Source organism: Sceloporus occidentalis, unplaced genomic scaffold, assembly GCF_023333645.1.
Source record: "Sceloporus occidentalis isolate IW3139 unplaced genomic scaffold, rSceOcc1.0.p SCAF_2, whole genome shotgun sequence".
NCBI lineage: Eukaryota > Metazoa > Chordata > Lepidosauria > Squamata > Phrynosomatidae > Sceloporus > Sceloporus occidentalis.
The window spans coordinates 186,585,459-186,607,553 of NW_028316982.1; the positions used below are offsets into that span (position 1 = coordinate 186,585,459).

The 22,095-nt window shown below is 39.3% G+C and overlaps 2 protein-coding genes and 1 pseudogene across 10 annotated transcripts in view; 1 reads left to right on the plus strand and 2 right to left on the minus strand.

Annotated features, from left to right (window-relative positions):
* Positions 1 to 5,870, plus strand: part of LOC149319459 (peroxiredoxin-4-like) — a 32,559-nt gene extending 26,689 nt beyond the window's left edge. For 2 of the 3 annotated variants that reach the window (XM_089511754.1, XM_089511752.1), the window contains exons 2-7: positions 798 to 915; positions 1,821 to 1,937; positions 2,560 to 2,682; positions 3,278 to 3,408; positions 4,367 to 4,401; positions 5,757 to 5,870. In XM_089511754.1, coding sequence (XP_089367880.1) covers positions 798 to 915; positions 1,821 to 1,937; positions 2,560 to 2,682; positions 3,278 to 3,408; positions 4,367 to 4,401; positions 5,757 to 5,807 — 575 coding nt within the window. In that variant the 3' untranslated portion in view covers positions 5,808 to 5,870. The other variant, XM_089511753.1, reaches the window with a different exon arrangement.
* A 568-nt stretch (positions 5,871 to 6,438) lies between these two features.
* LOC149319460 (securin-like) lies at positions 6,439 to 9,969 on the minus strand (annotated as a pseudogene).
* A 320-nt stretch (positions 9,970 to 10,289) lies between these two features.
* The window catches only part of ACOT9 (acyl-CoA thioesterase 9), a 30,338-nt gene continuing 18,532 nt past the window's right edge, over positions 10,290 to 22,095 (minus strand). For 3 of the 7 annotated variants that reach the window (XM_089511755.1, XM_089511756.1, XM_089511758.1), the window contains 7 exons: positions 21,260 to 21,327; positions 19,090 to 19,201; positions 17,939 to 18,029; positions 15,507 to 15,592; positions 13,488 to 13,575; positions 13,200 to 13,350; positions 10,290 to 12,211 (listed from right to left, as the gene is read on the minus strand). In XM_089511755.1, coding sequence (XP_089367881.1) covers positions 12,147 to 12,211; positions 13,200 to 13,350; positions 13,488 to 13,575; positions 15,507 to 15,592; positions 17,939 to 18,029; positions 19,090 to 19,201; positions 21,260 to 21,327 — 661 coding nt within the window. In that variant the 3' untranslated portion in view covers positions 10,290 to 12,146. Of the gene's footprint in view, positions 12,212 to 13,199; positions 13,351 to 13,487; positions 13,576 to 15,214; positions 15,345 to 15,506; positions 15,593 to 17,938; positions 18,030 to 19,089; positions 19,202 to 21,259; positions 21,328 to 22,095 lie in introns of those variants that run through there. The other 4 variants (XM_089511759.1, XM_089511757.1, XR_016280194.1 and 1 more) reach the window with 3 other exon arrangements.

The window sequence follows — 22,095 nt, forward strand, 5'->3', positions numbered from 1 at the left end:
GGGAAATACAGAGGCATGAACAATCCTAACTTTAGTATTTATTGATATATCTTTATGCTTCAGGATCTTGTCTAGTTTCTTCATAGCTGCTCTTGGAACCAAATCCCAGCCCACCATATTCGTCCCATGGCTGAATGTTATTGAACTGGTTGAAGAAAATTTTCAGCACTGCATTATAGTGCCATTACTGTTCAGCCAACATTTCTTCTACACCAATTTAAATTCAAGTATTTTCAGTCCTTTTCTAATCCAGATTATATCCAAATCATGTGCAAAATAGGCCTGTATGACAGGTATTGTTTGAAAATCCAGGTTCCTACTGCAGTAACTTTTTGTAAATTGAAATATAGCAAGTTCAACAGAACCTAACATCTGTTTATTTTAATTGAAACTTGTGCATTTTTGTACCAGAGAGAAAGGTTTGAAAAGGTAATTGTTTCCCTGCAATAAAAGCTGTACCTTTGGATCCTATACATCTGTCCTGACATGTGGATCTCATAAGGAGAAAGGTATAAGTGCAGTGTGCACCAGTTTATTTGTTAGTAGACCAATTCCTAGGAACATATGTGGTGTTGCAGCAAATCATAAGAGTCACACCTGAAATAATATCACCCTTGAGTTTTTCTAGGATTGTCTCTATAAAAAGGAAATTATTTTTTCAGTAACAAGAACAGCAATGAAGAAGCATTTTTAATTCATATTCTTTGACCAGATTTTAAAAATCCCTCATGTATACCTAGATTCTGTGTTTGTTTGGGGGAAAGTTGATTGAGTTCTTTTTATTTATTTATCTACAGTTTCTAAACCTGCACCTGACTGGGAAGGAACAGCAGTCATCAATGGAGAGTTTAAAGAGCTGAAATTGACAGATTATGAAGGAAAATACCTTGTTTTCTTCTTTTATCCTCTTGACTTGTAAGCAAAACTGTTGCAATTGTAATATATAAATATTTTCAAAACAAGTTTTGTGTTACCCAAAGGGCTTATAGGAGATATTGTTGACACTTTAGAGAGTAAAATTTCTTAATTAAAAGATATCTCTAGAAGATTTTATTAAAGATTTTATTATTCTATCATGTTGGAAATGTTAAAATGGAGGAGGGAGGAGTTGAAGGTTGACAGGTCATGCTGTAAATCTTGTAACTGTGGCTCTGACATATTTGTACTTCTGAACAGGGGAAAGTGAAATTAGATCACTGTCCTAAATCCAGTGCCAAGCTGTTGTTTATCGCCAGTGTGATAGTTCACCTCTTTTCCCCACTGCAGCACTTTGGGGGTACACCAAAATCAGTTCCAGATGGTTTGCCGGTTTTGGGAAGGGGGTGCCAGGGGGACTACAGGAAGAAAGGGAGATCTCTCCTCTCTCAGTTCCATTTTTCTATCCATGAAAATCCAGAATTTGCTGCCTAATGTTCTAGATCAAAGGGTAGCATTTTATAAATATTTCTGAGATTCTAAGAATAATTTTAATTGAGCTTGGAGTGATATAACTAAAGTCTACCTATCCAGTGAGGTAAGCTGTGGGAAATGCTTTGAAAACATGATATGAATGGATTTTATTCCAGCATCACCACTATCAGAAATGTTTAGAAGATAATGTTAATTAATTTATATATAAAGGTCACCGTAAAACAAATCTTGTTTTATACATTGTTGGAAATGTAGTACTTTCAGGAAATCATTTTATCTGTGGTTTAGAGCAGTTTATTTGTGCTTTCAGGGAATCAGTTTATCTGTGCTTTAAGAGATGTAACAAAAATAAACTGTTCTTTTAGCTCTCTGAAATTTAGAATGTAATCTTTTGTTTTGTTTTAATTTAGCACATTTGTGTGTCCAACGGAGATAATTGCCTTCAGTGACAGAATTGAAGAATTCAGATCAATAGGTGCTGAAGTAATTGCTTGCTCTGTAGATTCACAGTTCACTCATTTAGCATGGTATGTCCTTTTTTATTCCCTCCATTTTAATACATGTCAGTAATAGCTGACTGTTTGAGTTGAATAAGCAAATCAAAAGTCTTGTTTCAAGGAATTTTAGGAAACCTAGAACCCAGTCCAGTTCACTCTGTTTGTGTGCCATTATGTCGCCACAACTATTGCATAACCTTGGGTGCCCATTCGCATGTGTTCTCTGAATGAGGTGAGGAACTTGGTGGCTGTAAACATGTATGTATGGAATACTGTGCAAATAAGGATGTGGCAAAGATGTGCCTGGATCAGGCTTGTGAAATTCCCTAGCTCATGTGCAGAACTAGATGCTAGGGGGAAAAGTCATTTAGGGAATTCACATTTGCAACTCTTGTAAAAAGAATTCAGAAAGTGTCATAGAATCATATATGATGTGACAGTCAATGAAACATTTACTTTAAAGAAACATGTAGGTCAGTGGCAGTGCTACATGGTAACCTTTTTGTAAATTTTTGTTTAATCTATGGAACTAAAAGTGGTAGTAATCTATATTTTGGGCAAAAAAAGGGTTGTAGATCACAAATTCAATGTACAAATACAAAAAGTATGAAACAATCCTTACTGATATATTTGGTGATTTTCTCTACAATAGGATTAATACACCACGAAAACAAGGAGGACTTGGACCTTTAAAGATACCACTTCTTTCAGATTTGACACACCAGATTTCAAAAGATTATGGTGTATATCTAGAAGACCAAGGACATGCTCTTAGGTATACTGTCAACTGTTCACTTCTTATTCCTCCTGCTGGTGTAAATATGGAAGAATTAAGGATTATTTCCAACTTTGTTCATTATTATTTCCATTACAGGTTGAGTACTCCTTATCTGGAATTCCAAAATTGGAAATACTCCAAAATCCAAAATTGTCCACACGAGTGGCTGAGATAGTGATACCTTTGCTTTTTGATGGTTCAGTGTACACAACTTTGGATCATGCACATTTTAAAAAAAATATTGTATGAAATTACTTTCAGGCTGTGTGTATAAGTTGTATACGAAACATAAATTAATTTCATGTTTAGACTAGGGTCCCATCCCTAAAATATCTCATTATGTATATTAAAATATTCCAAAATCTGAAAAATTCCAAACACATCTGGTTTTAAGCATTTCAGATTGTTGCCACTTCCCATTATATTCGTCACAGAAGACTTGGCTTAAAAAAAAACTAGGTACTTACAATGTGTGTTTTGCTGTGGGCAGGCATGGGTTATCTGGCATTTAAAGAAGTAGGAGCACTCATTTTGCTATATGTGTGAAGTGAATGGACTGACTTTTCTCTTGTATTTTTTCATGTTTTCTCAGAGGCCTGTTCATTATTGATGACAAGAAAATTCTTCGACAAATAACTATGAACGATCTTCCTGTTGGAAGATCTGTGGATGAAACTCTTCGTCTAGTGCAAGCATTCCAGTACACTGATAAACATGGAGAAGGTATATCCACCTTTAAGTACTTTGATGATGAGAATTGTTAGACTTGTACTTGTATCCTATAGTTTTTACATTAAAATCTCACCATTTGAAGATTAGCAGCTCTGAAATTGCAGCAGAGCTGGAATGTTACTTTTGAAAGTAATTCATGCTGTTATTCCACAGCCAGCTTGTTATTGTAAGGGGTTACTTCCAAGTTAAGTTGAAGTTTTTTCTCCCTATCTGTACTGTTTGGAAACCATCTAAAAAGGATTGGTAGCAGTGAACATTTTGCCATCTTCATTTCCTGTGTTCAGATAAGAATTTCTACAAAAAGTATAGGGCAGTAATTCCCAAACTTTTTTCCTTCAGCTTTTTTGGACTTCAACTCCCAGAAGCCCCAGCCAGCTTGGCCAACAGTCAGGAATTCTGGGACCTGAAGTCCAAAACATCTGGAGGACCAAAGTTTGGGAATCATTGGTGTAGGGCATTTACATGTTAGGCAAAATAATTTTCTAGATTTACAGTCCCCAGAACCCAGTCACAAAACTCCGCCATTATAAGCAGAAGTTTCCAATGATGAACAGACGACACACATTAGTCTATAAGAAATCTGTAGTGAAGAAGCTTTCTATATTTCTCTCAAGATTATTTACATCATCAATTCAGCAAATTGTTGAAGAGAGTGAAAATGGAATTTACCAGCAGTTTTTCAATTTGGTTTTACTGTAGACTCATGGATATAGCTGGGCTATTTCACTTTTCCTTGGAAAGATGGTAATTAAAAGCAAATTAAAGTGTGGAAAGTGTTATGGATATCCTTTCCCCCAGTTAGCTTTGGTCTTTATGTTTTGGCTTTAGGACATAATCTGTTTTCTCATCTTTATAATAGATATTTGGCTGCATTAATCTCCAAAACATGAATAGGACAGCAATTTTTTAGAAACCATCAGATTAATGTCTTCTTTCCTTGCCTTATCAGTTTGCCCTGCTGGTTGGAAGCCGGGCAGCGAAACAGTAAGTTGTGTTTAAGTCTATATTATTGTTTGAAAAACAGTTATTATTCTCATTTGAAAAATGCTCCTGTTGTATGTTGTAAGGAATGTCATTACCACACCAAAAGTAGCAGGTATAATATGAGTGCTACTTGCTACTTAATTGCCTCCCCTGAAGAAAAAAATAAACTGGCTTGAGACCTTTGTGATATTTCATGTGCTTCATCACACTGCTACCCTCTTTGTAGAATTTAGGGCCTGAATTGTCCTTGAACTCCAAATAGTTAACATCTACTCAAGTTAATAATACAGTGTGCCCTTCCCTTACACGGGGGATCCGTTCTGAACCCCCCCTCCTCACGTAAGGGAAATATTACATATGTTGGACCCCCATTAGAAACAATGGGGCTTGTGCCCGTGGTGTGCCACGGGCATGGACACCATTACCTTTTCCAGTGCACAGCTTTCAGCATAAGCTGAAAGCCGCATATGGCATGCTCGCGTATGACGTGGGCACACTATATTTCACTAGTGTTCCTGAAAGATGCAGCAGTAATTTAATGATCATTCGTAACAATACAACCTTAGAAATACAATTCTGCATCAGGAACTAATTATTTCAGTTATTTGGGACAGAACATTATGGATAGGCACTCCCTTTTACTTCTCCTTTTCTATTTTCCTTGGTTTTCTAGAATATAATTTGTACTGTTTCACTTTTGCCAGGGTGGGTGGGATAAGACTACTTTCAAAAGGAGCTTATATGTTACAGAGTTGATCTACAAGAAGCTAGCATCATAGTAGGTTGTAATGAAAGCAATACAGTATATGAAAGTGCCTCATATTATTTAGTGGTGGAAACATGCACATCCACACACACTGGCATTGAATAATATGGGGCATGGTGATACACTACCAGGACGAAGGGTCCACTGTATTTATGTAAGACTGGATAATTTATAGAAGTTGTGTAGCTATAAAAACTATAATAGATTTTGGTAGAGTTTTCTCTCTCTTATTTAAAAGAAAGGTCGGATAAAATATTTTAGGAAAATTAATATATGAAAAATCAACAGTATGTTCAAGTAAGCTTGTGTACATGTGTGAGTGCACACATGCATGCAGCCATACCAAAGTGCATTTACATCTATAGCCATGCTTTCTAAATACGGATAGATCAGACCTGAAGATGCTTTGTGAATATGGTGACTTGGTTAATTGAGCACAGATGTTAATTTAGGGAAATCATTTCAGAGTTGTGTCATTAATACACACTTCTTAATCAGCTAGGCACCATTTCAGTATATTTAGCATATATGTCGCAAAACAGCACAACTAACTGGGTTTTCTTTATGACACTTTCTCTCTTTTAAACAGATAATTCCGGATCCTGCAGGAAAACTGAAGTATTTTGGTAAAGTCAACTAACTGCATTTTTCTTAAAACTCAACAACTAAGAAATTGTTAATAAAGTTCTGTTACTTTTGATAATTGCTTGCCTGTCAGTTTGTGGTGGAGGGTATAGGTGCTGGAGATACAATACAATGATTGACATTAGTGAAAGCACTGCCCAAAAATTAGCATGCAATATTCCTCTCACAGATTTAGATGCCTCTTAACACACTAAGAGATGAATCCACAAGACTTATAAACTGGCTGTATGGTTACTCTGAAATAAGCATCTTACTTGGAGTTCAATTAAATTTATAGATTTAGTTACAGGTTCTACAGTCTCTAGTAGAATCCTGAATTCACTTTAATATTCAGGTGAAAATATTTACCAGAAATACACTAGTACTCCCCACAAAGCTAGTCATTTTTTAGTTTTTAGGTTATTCTGAAAGGGCCCATTTCAGGAAATCACAGAGCCTAAATTGTATAATTATATAATAATTTTATTATAATTGTATAATCAGATTCAGTTATTCAGCCTTTCAATATTCTGCGATTACCACTGTGAAAACCATGAAAAACAAATTGGGGCGGGGGGGTGATTTTGAAGAAGGTAGTTCAAAATTTGTGGATCAATCACTAGACGGTTTCTAGTGCATTTGTCTGTTCATTGCTTAGATTCTAGCAGAGGTAGTAGTATGAGATGGAACGTGATTACAAATCCACTTACTGGACAATGTAGCAAGGACTGAATTACAATCAATGAGCTGAAATCTACACATGCAAAAGAAACAACACTGAAAAAGTATCATACTGATTCTACATGCATATTCCATATCAGGATACATTTTTAATTAGATGAAATTCAGAACCTATTCAATCCAAGTATAAGCTAAATACTATAAAAGTAAGTAAAATTAAACATCCTTTAAAATACTAAAATAAAACGTCAAGATTATCTTTTTTCCATATCCACCAGTTCCCAGATAAAGGACTTCCAAGGTTGTGATGTGCAGCTTCTCCCACTCACAGTTGTCAAGACTGTGTTTCAAACTTCCACCAGGGGGAGTAGCTTTCTTAGTTTTGGAAGCTCTGAAGCTGAGGGAAGAGTATCCCATCTAATACTTTAAAAGCAAGCAGCATAAAAAAAAAATTAGATGGAAAAAACCTGAAGATGAAAAGAAATAAACCACATTTCGATAAACCTGACTAATAAGTTAGGGTGGATGTGACTAAGAGGCCCTCAGAAAAAACAATGACTTCATTGGAGGGGGATTTTGCTTTGTTTTGCAAAAGTAGATCAACAGTAAGCCAAATGCTCTGTCTCAAATAAGAATGGAATATTCAGTAGTTACTCATCTAGTCAGTCTGGGTGGGTAGTCTGTTTTTCTCCACCCCAAGGACGCTATACCTAAGGTGATGGTGTCTAATTACAGAAAAAAGTGCTGCTTGAGAATCAACCCAACAACGTCTAGTAGCAAAACATTGGCAGAGAATATTATGGTAGTTACCTCTACCAGAGAATGGACCAAAATATCTGAACTACAACAGACAAATGTAGAAATAATTGACCCTAGTCCATTTGCAGTAATCCAAAACCTTTTACCTATATTTTGTTTTATATGGAAAACCTTCATGGTATGCCCAGCACTAAAAGCCCACCTGTTAAAAAGTCATCCCATCTGTCTTGTGCAGAGACTGGAAAACAGTCAAGTCTCCACCTTGAGAATGAATTTATCTTTAGTTATGCTCAACAGAGAGGAAGTCAAGCCAAAGGAAAAGCATTGGTGTAAATAAGCTATGTGCCACCCTAGAGAGGAGACAGATCATTGTGTTCTACACCAGTTAAATTTTGCAAATGATCATCAGTGATGTCCATTGTTTATCATAGTAAAGTAACCTAGAGATTAGGAAGCCACTGAGTGATCAGTGAATTCACTGCAACCTGCTCACAAAGTTGCAAGGCCTACTGACTTAACATGTTTAATTGTTAGGAATAAATCTATGAGCTCGCTTTCTATAGTTGGTCAAGGCAACATAATAAGACTTAAAAGCCATGTTAAAAATGGCCTTACACTTACTTGTATTTAACCTTCATCAGTTTACACACTGAGAACCATTTTAAGAAAGTGCAGGAAGTGACAAATTACAGCCCACTTTCTTTGGTAGCCTATCAGGCTTCCCCCTAATCCCCACCCCCACCCCCCAAAAAAACTAGAGATGAAAGAGCCTCCAAAACTCAAAATCCATTTCTAGGAGCTTTCAGTTGTGGAAAACTTGAAAATACCCTTTCCCCAAAAAAACAGGAATGGTTAAAAAAAGAAATGGCATTATTTGTAGTTTTGTTTTCAGGGCACTTGTCTGCTGATTTTTGATAGTGTAGCCCATTAGGAGGACACAGAGGCAAAAACTGGCCCCATGTCTTCTATGGCTTGGATTGCTGACTCATGAACTGAGCTTAGACTACGATCGGTTCTCTGCAACTTCACACTACAGCAGAGATCAAAACTGGTAGTAGGATAGGCAATTTTTCAGGATCCACTGTTTGCCTGCCCTAATGAAAAGTACTGATCAGCTTCCAATTAACTTTTGGTTAAGTTAGGACACAATTTGAAGACTACGTTCTTGACATAACATACATAAATGAAGTAACCAACAGCTTCACATAAAAGAGATCTGAATTGCCACTGACAAATTGGATTATAACAATGTACCAACATTTAGAGATGCAAAGTACCCCCTTAGTAATATTATTTCAACGACTGCACTTCCCAACAAGGAAGAAGACAGAAGCTGAGGTGTCTTCAATACCTGGAAGCCTTTTTCCTTCCACCTACTCTGTCCTGAAGTTTGGAAGGTGAAAAGAAATAAAATTCTGGGCCACAAGCCTGAACAGTGCAATCCTACCCAGGCTGACTAGGAAGTAGGCCCCTTTGGAATCAACAGGCCTCCTAGAGACTTCCAACAAATAACCCAAGTACTCACTTTGAAACCTGATGTCACCTTTTTTTAATTTTATTTTTAAAAATAATAATAATCTATCTGGTGTTCCTTATGGGATTCTACCAGTCTCTTGGAGAATTCTAAATCAAAAGCAACAGACAGACTATCAAAATACTAAGAACTATGGAACTTCAATGGCTGTGTAAATCTAGCCTCTTGAACAGAAGAGTCTTCAACGTTATTGTGAACTGATAAAGCTTTGAATTCAGTTATATATATATATATATATATATATATATATATATATATATATATATGAGACTGATTATTATATCATCCAGGGTAGCCAGGAAATCTTTAGTTGATTGCAGAGTATCTGACAGATTATCATAACAGCATGAAATCAAAGGTTGATTGATGGGTGCAGAGATTGTGCTTGTAAATCGGTCAGATGCTTTTTTAAAATGTCATGAGAGTAACGCCAATCAGTGGCAGGTGGCTCCGTCTGTGCTCCTCAGGAACCTCAAAACTCTCAAGTCTAGAGGATTCTAGGGAAAGAGATTCTCTTTTTCTGGACAGTCTTAAGGAACCATGCTGCAGCCTTCAATTTTATTTGCATTCTCAGTAGCCTTTTTTATAAATAACTTCTTTCCTTTAGAAAACTGAGGCCCTCTCCAGACGGGCCTTGTAGAACATATTCCGTACATAAAAATGGCAGCACCCTGTACACATGGGTGCCGCCATTTGACATGACAGCCGCATCGCGTCCAAACGGTGCGGGTGTGAGGTCTTTGTGCTGTGTCAGGCCACTTGTGGCGGCCTAACCATGGCACAGGAAGGAGCTCCAAAACTGAGCTCCTTCCTTGAGGGTGCCTCATTCCCGCAACAACTAGATTGCTGCAGGAATGGCACCGGGAGCAGCTCCCAGGGTGTCCTGGTGCATGAAGCCCAAAGACACGCCTTTTCAGGACCAGGGAGAAGCGGCATTTTACATGGCGCAAAGGAGCGGTCTGTATCCTGGCCAAGTCTTTGTAGCTGACAAAGGCCAATTCACATTTCTAAGAGCCTTCCTGACCAACTGAGAGGCTACATTAGCTAAATTTACATTAGCTGCCCTTCCAACAAATGAAGTCTTAGGATGAGACCTTTCAACAGAATTCTTTGAAGGTACTGCCAGGAGTCTCAGTCAATCCTTAGAAGTAGTAACCACACCAGTGTCACCATTTTCTTTGTCTTTAAGTATATGCGTTGCCATTCCTTTTGCATCAGATGGCCCCAAACTAGAGTCTCTAGAAGGGAACCAAGTGAAGTTGTTGTAAAGCTGAAGATTTGGACTGGAATAGCAAAGCAACACTGCCATGCCAACACAACAGTATGGTTTTGCGACTCAAGACTCTCCTACTTAAGGTCTTTAAGAAAGCCGCTTCAACCAACCAGAAGCAGTGTGTCTTCAAAGCAAGATAATGGAGTCACGTTCTTGACCATATCAGCCATACCAACAAATTAGTAAGAAACAGGACATAGTATTCCTGTACCTGATGTAACTTAAAACAGATAGATTATTTCAATGAGATATTTATATTTTATTAAAGCATACACATTGTTTAATAAAACATTTCAGTATATGATGAGAGTGTATCAAAGGCTGGAGTCATGATGCATTCTTGATTAAATTCAAGGTAGTTTGAAGTAGCATCCAATGGCAGTAGTAACTGGCTGTAGTTTTTTGTGAAAACTGTCTCATGAACTGAGCCTAGGCCACAATCAGTATTCATCTGTTAGCATTTTCTGACTCTCCATGGTTTATTATTTGTTCTGAAAAGCAATCAGCAGTTTAAATAAGATGATATTCTAAGGCCATATGACAAATACAAACAGCCCTTGGTATCCACGGACTTGCCATGAACTCTCCAGACACAGTGGTGGCACATGCCCACGGCCACAGTGCCATCAGGGACAGCCCCCTTTCTCCCATGGCGGCATGTGCCCATGGTCGTGCTGCCATTACATTCCGTTGTCCCCAGTGGTGGCACAGCCACGTGTACACATTGCCACAAGATAACAGGGGCTGTCCCTAATAGTATGGCCATGGGCACATGCTGCCATTGGGGGTAGCGTGGGCTTGAGCATCTGCAGATTTTGGTATCCATGTGGCTCCAGAATGGCTCTCCTGCGGATACGAGGGCCAAATGTATAGGGAGAGGAGATTTTTACAATATGTACCATCTGATTTGCCAAGCCCCCACTCAACAATTTTTATCTCTTATACTCAGAATAACCACCCCATGAGTGATATGCTATATAGGCCACAACTGATTTGGCCAAACCAAGGTCTCAATGGGGGTGTTAGTCTGTAATGTCAGTATGAAAAGAGGTTTTGTAGCACCTTTGAGACTGTGTGAAAGAACTTGTAGATCCAGCTTTTGTAGACTAGATCTACTTCGCCAATGCATTAGACGAACCTCACTTCATGCAACTGAGGAAGCAGACCAAGGCCCAAAACATACAGGCAAAATGATGCAGCTTCAGACTGTGCTGGGGGCATGGGTTTAGAGATAATGCACACCCTAAATGCAGCCTGAAAGTGTGTTGAGGCCGCACCAATGAAAAAGAACTGGGCCAAGAACAAATGGATAGAATCCGCTCCTTCTGATGACTTGGTTTCAGGACCACAGCGGCGACCCAGATTAGGACCAGAACGGTTGCCCAGTTCTAACATGAATGGCACTGGCACAGACTTACTCCACTCCTTTAGGCCTGTCTGGGGATCTAGTCTATGAGATCCATTAGGAAGTGGTTTATGGTTTCTTCTCTGAAGATGCCAGCTGCAGATGCTGGCAAAACGTCAGGAATAAACTCTTCTAGAACATGGCCACGTAGCCATAAACTATGGTTTATGGTTTGTTCTGCAGAGCAGTCAGTAGCATAAACCAGACCAGACCATATTCTTAGGCTATGTGATGAATAAATGGACAGGAGAGGAGATTTTTGCAAATCTCATTAGACAAATCTATGACTTAATTAGAAAGCTGGAAAAAGTATATGAGGAAGCAGACCTAGTTTCAAAAGTGCTACAAGATCCCTTTGTGAGGTCTCACTGGATCTTGATTTGATTTTCACACTATGCAACTAGTAATCATTTACAGTTGATGTGGATAAATACAGGTCATTTTAATCATCCAGTAGTGTTACAGAATTTAAATGTATATGGATCACCACTTCTGAATTGAGAAAAAGGCAAAAAGTATTTAGAAATAAACTATAATATCAGGATAAAAAGCTAACTTCTTTGGAGTATTTCTGCATTCCATGATACTGTTTTTAGGATAGGCTGTCCCGTATTCCTCTAATAAGCACGTTTCTGAAATGTCCAATGAAATGTCCAAGGTAATCCAAAAATGACAGATTTGCCGTAATCCACTTCACTTATAACTATACATTGTTCTCTTTCATAGCTGACTCAAAATGTCGTTTCCCATCCAAATACAACATGGATTCTGAAACAAAAAGAAGAGGGGAATTAGGCCAACTATAGCAGCATCTATCAAACTGAAAGCATCTACAATGATGTTTCTAAAGCTCCCTAAGATAATATGGTTTGTTGTTCAGAAATGCTCAGTTGCCTTCATTGATCACATGCCTTGTTTACAGACTGTAGGTTTTCCTTTCTTTTTAAGCTCATCTTTTGCCACAGTTGGGATGAAAACAAGTAGAACATTATCTTCATTATCATTGGGAATGTCTGAGTAGTTCCACTTTATTGTCTGCCTTCAAGTCGTTTCTGACTTATGGTAACCCTAAGGTGAGCCTATCATCAGGTTTTCTTGGGCCAAGAGTGTGTGACTCACCCAAGGTCATCCAGTGGGTTTCCATGGCCAAGCAGGGGACTGAACCCTCCTCTCTTAAGTCATAGGGGTCAAGCAGACAACCAGGAAGGAGTAGTCTCTGGCCACAATCAGGCTGCGACTGTGGTGTCTGCACAACCCACTTCCAAAGTAGGCTGCCACCTGCAGTCCCAAGCCATGTCGGCCAGGAGGCAGTTTAAACTGACTCCTTTTTGCAGTGGCTTCAGGCTCACTTTGGGGTCTCGGTGCAGCTTCCAGCTGCTTTGGGGGTGTGCATCATATAAACCCAGTGCTCAGACCACTACACAACACTGGCTCTCTCTTCCACTTAAGATGGTTCAAATAAGAAAGGTGAAGACGTTGACAGATCAGTATTTTAAAATACTAAAAATTGCATATGAACTTCTTGCCTGAATTCAAATAAAATCTGAAGTACCTTAACACTGAAAACCACATATATTAGTATGCAGTATTCCTCAAGATCACATAAACTCAGGGGGAGAGGTGGAGGGATATAAAGGGGAACATGGGGAGCAAAACTCAACAGGATTCTACAAAGTCATTATACCTACAACACATTAAAATTAATCACACAACACCACTCACACAGCTGCAGCAAGGCATCCAAATGCCTACTTACCACCATATGTCTTGGGGACAATAACTGGTATCTCCGTTTCTAACATAAATGTGAAATGAAAGACATTGGTTGTTTGGTGCACTCGAGAATCTGGATCATAAACTTCACTGTGCACCCGAACCTGGATGTAATTATTTTCAGTGTAACATACCTTTAAAAATTAGGATGAAAAAATTACTAGTATTGCAAATAAGTATTAAACAAAGCAGACATGACAATCTCTGACTTGGCATTGCTTACTGTCAGAGTAACATCTGTAAAGATCATTTAATAAAAGAAACTGGTTACCTGGGAAGAAAGTAGCAATAATGATCCAATCTCAACTGGTTTTTGAAACATAATATCATCTACAGCTACCACATAAGGTCTGGAGTTTCTGGGGTGAATGAAAAACCACTTTTTAGAAAGTAAACCTGAAAACTATACTTAATAATATGCAAAAGTAATAAGCAAAAGTAAGATTCATTACAGATACGTTCAAGGAATCAAACAGATATTAATGAGAATGTCACTGAAAGCTATTTTGCAAAGTGGTTTCTTCAAAGCATCAAAATTACACAAACTCATAGCAAAACATTCATCTGATCATCAGATTAAGGTCCAACTTGTCCTCAAATTCCTAAATTTTAATTGTAGGATGATGTGTCTACAACAGCATATAAAGGCTCTAATTATTATCTTATTCAATCAAAATCGACCTATAAGGACTTCTACAAGGGGCTGATTTCATAGCATATAAGCTGAATGACTAATGCATGTTGAAATGTCAACCAGGCCACAGATATGACGACAGAACATTATGAACTATCGCAGCAATTTCACAACCATCACAGAAGAACTTGTAACATCATGTGTGTGTGTGCCTTCAATTCACCTTTCGACTTACAGTAACCCCATGAATTTCATACTCTTTCTCCCAAATCGTACCTATCAGAAATATGATTTGACTAATTTTCCAAAAACAGTTGCAGGGAAAGTACTATATGAACAAAGTAACTTGTAATAGTTTTCTTAAGCCAGTTCCTGATCTGTTGTTGTTATGATTTCAAGTTGTTTCTGACTTATAGCAACCCTAAGGAGAACCTATATTCTTGGCAAGTATATTCAGAGTGGTTTGCTGTTTCCATCATCTGAGATTGAGAAAGTGTGGCTTGCCCAAGGTTGCCCAATGGGGTTCCATGGCCAAGAGGAGATGCAAACCCTGGCATCCAGAGTCACGGGCCAATGCTCAAACCACTATTAACACCCTGGCTCTCTTCCAAAACATGCCATGGACTGGCAGCTAAAGGCTCATGGACTCTTTCAATAACACCACTTTGAATAATGCTGCTCTAAACCAAGGCATGGGCCAGGGTCCCACACCTCATTTTTAGCTGATAATTTATGGGGGAGGGATCAAAATGAAGTGTTTTTCCTTTTAGTTTGATATGGAGGTTATGGTGAGAGTCCTATGACCAGAAAAATGGCCCCAAAGCCCTGGAGCGTGTCCTCTCCTGCCCTAAAGGTAGCAGTGTTTCCCTCATACTTTGACTGCTTTCCACCTGAACCATTTAACTTCCATCCTCACTAGAGGAAAACCCTCACAGCTGTTGACCAGAACATAGTCCTTACATTATTATATTTTTATGATCCCTGACTGCCATTATTGATTGTGGTACTGCTAAATTCATTGTGAATAGCAGTATAGAAAGGTGATCAACACCCTGCTAAGAATTAGTTGGAAAGAAATATGTTGAGATGGACGACAAGCAATTGTTTACCTCTGAAGCCTTAACAGTTAGAAATTAGAATGAAATGTGATTTAGTGCAGAATCACTAATTGTGTGTACTTTGCAAATCAGAAGATCTTATCCACATCCATAAATTTATTGACACTTAGAATCAAATTAGGTATTCACTAGAGCAATCAGGAGCAGATTTTTAGCATGTAGAAGAATCATAGTAGAAACTGGATTATAATTATAACAATGTAAAGTCTTATTTTGTGAAAAAGAAGTGCTAGAAGTTACTAAGACCTTTATTGTCCAGCATGGTGAATATTCATTTATTGTCTCACACAGTTTGACCTTTCACTTACTGTACAGGTCACACTTCACATACCATTTCCTATAAAGATAGCCCAAATATCATTGGTCTGCATAGGATCTGCAATAGAAATCAGTTTATGTGTGCGGTCTCCTTGCTTATGTTGTACAGAGAGAAAAAGAGAGATGTTCTATCCACCCATAGGGAAGGAAGAAGTGTGAGGGCCAGCAAGATGAGCCATCCTCACCATGATTCTGAAACTTGTTGCAGCTTATAACTTACCCAAAGCTGTAAGCACAAGCCCATCCAAGTTCATATGCCTTTCTCATGAGAAATCCTCCAAAAATTCTGTTAAAAATGTTGCGTTTCTGTATGAGGAAACATGGACAGAAATAGCAAAGATTGATACCAACATCTTACAGAGCATATTGCCTTGAACACAACTTTGTTTCTAGATCTCCATCAAGATGTCAATTAAAGACTAATAAGCAGCTGTTCAGATTATTGGAAACTCTAACAAAGAGTAGAAAATTGGCAGTCCCATGTATATGACCTGTTGGTACATGAAGAAACTGGACTATAATAATGGGTGCATAAATTGTCCTCTCCTAGAATGAGAAGATAAAAAGACACATGGACATTTTGCTATTGTAACAGCAACTTCTCTGGGTTATAGTTACATCTTCACTTTAGACTCTATTGCTGACTGTTTCATGGCTCCAGATTTCATTCCTTCTCTACCTATATATCTTTCTGAATGTGTTTGTATTTATTGGCTATCACATCTTATTTATGATTTTAGGATGTTGTATTTTAAATGGACTGGTTCAATTGTAGAATTTTATTAATTCAATTTTCATTGATATTTGTAGCCATTTCAGGAATGTATAAATTGGGAATCTAAAAAAGAGACAGTATACAGATGAGCCATTAATATCCTTAAAACTGAACATAAAGCTACTAAAGATTCCTCTGCTTGAAAAAGAAATACAAATCCTAATTACAGTGTATTTATCAGCATTTTATGACAGCAATCTTAATTACCGTATTTTCCAATGTATAAGACGACTGGGCCTATAAGATGACCCCCAACTTTTTAAAGGAAATTATAGGCTTTAGCCTATACTCAGCGTATAAGGCTACCCCTCCTCCTGAGAGGCCGGCAGCCCAGAGAGCGCGCGCGCCGGCTTCTCAGGGGCCTCCGAAGGCCCCTCAGAAGCCGGTGCAGGGCTGCAGGTTTCTCAGGCCTCCGGAAGCCTGAGAGGCCGGCAGCCCTGAGAGCATGCGCGCCGGCTTCTCAGGGGCCTCCGAAGGCCCCTCAGAAGCCAATGCGGGGCTGCAGGTTTCTCAGGCCTCCGGAGGCCTAAGAGCCCGGCAGCCCCGAGAGTGCGCGCGCCGGCTTCTCAGGCCTCTGGAGGCCTGAGAAGCTGGCGGCTGAGCACGCGCACCCGGCGTATAAGATGGCCCCCAACTTTTGACCCAATTTTCAAGAGTCAAAAAGTTGTCTTATACGCCGGAAAATATGGTAACCCTTTCTTGAAAGTAGAATTCTGCTGAAAGCTATTAAACTTGCTTCTAAATAAGTGATCAGCATTTACATGGAGTCCCAAACCAACTGATTCATGGTCTGTGTCTAAAATACACTGCAGCACTAAATGCTTGCTGACTTTTTTACTACCAAGGACATATAATTCTGGAAATACATGTTATTCCACAAGCAGCAGGCAGATTTAGAGATAAAAGTGCCTGGTATAAAGTGGTAAGCACAATCTGAGCATGCGTATAAGTGCATAATTGTATAATTGATCCAGTTATCAGTATGATCAAATAACATACAACGTACAACAGCCATCTTACAAAACTACTAGAAGTTGTAAATTTTAAATACAATGTATCTGTTGGAGAAAGCACAATATCAGTTTTGATCAGACTCAAATATCTATTAATCAAGAGCAAAAAGAACCTAACTTCATAGAATCATTGGTGCGTTACAGACCGCCGAAAAGCGGCGGCCTGTACCCGCCCTTTTCCGCGGGGTATTGGGGCCTCAGTGGCTAGAACGGCAGCCACTGAGGCCCCGATCCGCCGCTTTCCAGGCTGCGGGGAAGCGGCAAAAGGCAGCTTTCCTGCAGCCTGGAAAGGGGTGTCCTTGGGGCTTCAAGCCCCAAGGACACCCCGCAGCGGTGGGGAGGAGAGCGCCCTGGGGCGGAGCGACGACGTCACATCTGCGCCGCCCCGTATAGAGCCGGCACGGTTGTGACGTCGTCATGGCGGCCCCCATGTAGATGGGGCGCTGCCATTTTGTACAGACTCAGTCCATACTAGGGTTAGGGGGGTGCGGAAGCACCACATCTTCCTAACCCTAGTACGGACTCACTCCATACTAAAAGGCCCGTTTGTAACGGGCCATAGAATTGGAAGAGACCGCAAGGGCCATCCAGTCCAACCCCTTCCATGCAGGAAATCAAAGCATCCCCAACAGATGGCCATCCAGCCTCTGTTTAAAGACCTCTAAGGAAGGAGACTCCACTACACTCCTGTTGAAGTGGAATCTCTTTTCCTGTAGCTTGCATCCATTGCTCCAGGTCCTAGTCTCTGGAGCAGCAGAAAACAAGTTAGTTCTCTCCTCAATATGACATCCCTTCAAGTATTTAAACAGGGCTATCATATCACCTCTTAACTTGTTCATTTAAAAGTGCTAAAATTGCAGATACCTCAGGATGGCAGATCTCCAGACTTTTTAATGATGTATCTTGCATCCAAGCTGAGTTGTGTGGCAACACTCGACTCCGAAAACTTACTGTCCTAGAAAAAGGAAGAACTGAACTTGCAAAGCTGCCATCTCATGCCAATATTACCAAGGAAGCTCTTGTTTGCTTACAGAATTCAGCCACAAGATATAATGACAGCTACCGTTACATGGTTTTAAAAAGGAAAGACAAAAATAAATACAGAAAAATTCAGTTCCTCCAGTCATGATCGCTACCTCCAGATTCAGAGACAATTTGTCTCTAAACTGCCAGATATGGAGAACAACTGCAGAAGAAAACTATCAGCTCCAATGTCTTGCTTATGGAGTTTCCAGAGCCATCTGGTTGGCTAATGTCAAGAAAAATGGGCAGTGGAATACACAGGATTGGTAAAGCAGCAGTCTTATTCTAGAATGCTTATGTTCACAACTGGAACACTTCTATTTGGAATTCCTATTTGGGTTAACCATGTCCTGTCCCAAGACACTCTGCCAGTATTTTATGGTGAGTGAGAATGTTCATTCCTCATTGGACTACTTTTGAGAGTCCCCCTCCTTAATTTTATTAAAAGTGAGGGGTACTCTGCATATTTTTTTGTTCCCTCTAGCCTATGCACAGAAGGTGCCAATCTCCGTACATAAACTTTAAGTAAACTGTGCACAAGCCTTATTAATATGGAAGAGTTTGAAAATATTTGCACTCTGTTAATTCTTTTGCTATTATTACTACCTTTTACTTTGGTACAATGGCACTGGGCAAAATCTAATTGTTGGTTTCATGTAGAATTGACCCACTGATTCAATGGGACTTACGTGAGTCTTGATTTAACCATTCAACAATTGATTCAATGGATCTATTCTAGGTAGGACTAGAAACAGGATTTAGCTTTCCCCCTTCAAAGCTTAGAAAGGGTATGCATCAGTGATGGCAAGTGAGAAAGAGAAATTATCAGCTGCAACTTTTAATATTCAAAATCAGTAAACCCAGCCCTAGGTTGTGGCTATAAGCATTAGAATAATAGAATCACAGAACTGGAAAAGGCCACAAGGGCCATCCAGTCCAACCCCCTGCCATGCAAGAATACACAAATCAAAAAATTAGAGACTACCATCTACCTTGTGTCCAGCGTATTAAGAAACAAGTTGTGAATAACGTTTCTTTCTTCTGCAGTAGGAGCCATTTTTAGTAAGGAGGCTTTACTGGAATCAATTCTTCTTGACTTGTTCACTAATCATTGAAGAGGGGAAAAGATAATAAAACAAATGAAATAATATAGGATTAAAATTATATCCACATTATCCACTCTACTTTTCTTTCAAGCAAGACTGTTATGCTTTACATATCTATAAGCACACTTCAGGCTGTATAAGATTTTGTTTGCAGAGTATACTACTACAAAAGAAAACAGCTACCTTTTCTTTAAATACTTATTTTTTAAACTAGTTCTAAAGGGTCCAGATTCCATCTGATCTCAGAAGCTAAGCAAGATTAATACTTGAAAAGGAGCCCACCAGGGAATACCAGGTACTGTAGGCTACCTTCAGAGGAAGGCAATTGCACACTACCTCTAAATTTTCCTTACCTAAGAAAACCCTATGAAATTCATGAGGTTGCCATAAATCAATAGGCAACTTAAATGGACACACTACTGCTTCTGCTTCTGTTACTACTACTACTACTACTACTACTACTACTACGTAAGTATTGAACTGAGTATGATTCCCAGTAAAACCAACATAGTTTATGACTCTAGATAAAAGTGACTAATAGCCCTTACAGAAACTCAGTGGCTCCTATTACTTTCTAGATCTGAAGCATGTACAGCGTGCCCTTCCCTTATCTGGGGGATCCATTCTGGATCCCCCCATGTAAGGGAAATTCAGCGAATGCTCGAGCCCCATTGAAAACAATGCACGTGGCATGGCACAAGCACCATTGCCTTTTCCGGTGTGTGGCTTTCAGCGTATGGCACGTCTGCATATGATGCAGGCGCACTTTATATGACTTCAGAGTTGATTGCCAAATGGAAAAGGACTCATGCTATTAAATGGACATTTCATCACAGGACCCATCTGGGCCATGACTCCTTAGGCTCTGGGGATAAACAGGGAATATCTAGAACTGGGATGGAGTTCCTAACAATTGGCAGCGGATCGCTCCCTATAGAAGCTCCCTTGAACAGGGTATCATCTAGACAAGCAACCTCAGCTGTGCTCAGGCGGAAGGAAATCTTCTATTTGTGGTATGGGGTTGACACATAATCTTGCTACCTTTCTTCTTTAGAAGGAATCTTGTGGATCTGAGTAGAGGTGAGTTCAACATCAAATGATATGGAAGCAGCACATCCCAATATCTGATGGTCGCTGTTCCCATGCAAGCCATCACTTGAAACAGGAGTTGTCTATTAATAATATGTGAACTCATCCTCTAGAAAGAGACTAGAGACAATGGAACAATTGTCCATTTCCAAAATAGTCCAAAATTGCTTCAAGCAGGACTCTTGGTTGGCACTAACATCAAATGAGATTAAGCAACTAACCACATCTGAAGGCCTATACTCTCAGATCCAGCACTATCCACACCTAATCCACTTTTTCTGCTTGTCTCCCCATGCTAGGACTAAAGTTTGTACAAGTGAGGAAGCAGCACACAATGACTGAAAAGGGCAGATCAATTGGTACAACTGAACAGACAGAACCTTAATAAGATTCAGTGGGATTAAGTCTAGAAACCAATGAGTTAATGAAAACTGGCAATTTGCAATACAGGAAACAGCTCCAAGTCAACCATTTAGGCACCTTGGAACTGCATAGAAGTTCTCTCCCTGATCTCAATACTACATGAAAAACAAGAGAAAGAGAACTACCAATAATGCTTTGTTGGCTAGATTCAGACCACCATCTCTTATGTCATAAAAAAAAACTTGCTTCAGAAAGTATTCATTTCAAATTATTTTTCATTTATAACCCATTCAGTCATCAACATATGAAAATGAAGATAGTGTCTAAGTATGACTGGATAACAGGTTTGCAACAAATTAATGAAAAGAATTAAATTTAATTATTTGATAAACCACATCATCTTAAATTACTTATAAATGCAGAGAGGAGCAGGAACCCTACAAATATATTTCTGCATCGCTAAATTTTATAAAAGTAAAGAGGTAACAGGAAGTGTAAGAATGTCTAATTCATGCTACCTTCTGTTACAAAATTCAACATTCTTCATTTTAAGAATTGCCACATCCAGAAATACCCCCACTAACCAAAGGAATGCACCACATACATTCTCCTTCCTTGAAGATTTTTTCCTCCTCTGGGGTCTCAAGAATCAATGGATTCACAAATGCTGGCCTATAGATAGATGATTTAAAAAATACATTCAAAACAAAATGTTTTTCATGGGGAAAAATGAGCCCTTACCCTGGCTCCTGTCCAACATTGTCATACACATATAACATTTGGTTACCAACAAAGGTCCAAAACACATTGCTGAAATAATCCAGTTTGAGACTGCTTTAACTGCCCTGGCTCAGTGCTAGGGAATCCTGGCAATTGTAGTGTATTGTGGCATCATAGCTCTTTGACAGAGAAGGCTAAATGTCTCTCAAAACTACAGTTCCAAGAATTCCCTAGCACTCAGCCAGGCCAGTTAAAGTGATCTCAAACTGGATTATTTCTGCAGTGTGTTTTGGACCACAATATGAATTATTTAAACTGAAAAAGTAGTGGTTTGAAGAGCCTATACAAATAGTGGTTTGAATAGCCTATACAAATCAAAACATGTTCATGTATTAGCTTATGTCTGGGTCCCCAACATTTTTTGAGCTGGTGGACACCCTGGACTTTTGAGAAATGATGGCCCCAAAGGAGTGACTTGTCACCGCCCCTCTGAGCGCCAGATCGGGGCTGCAGCAACCGCATGCCATGGCCCTGATCCAGCATTTTTCCAGCCCCATAAGAAGTGGCAAAATGCCGCTTCTCTTAGAGCCAGAAAAAGGACGCCTTTGTTGCCACTGCAACACTTTCCGGTGCTCCTTTTGGCATGCATCATCTGACCACCGCGCCAAAGGAGTGCCATAACACTGACTGTCATGTAGGTGGTCAGTCAGCATGACGGCA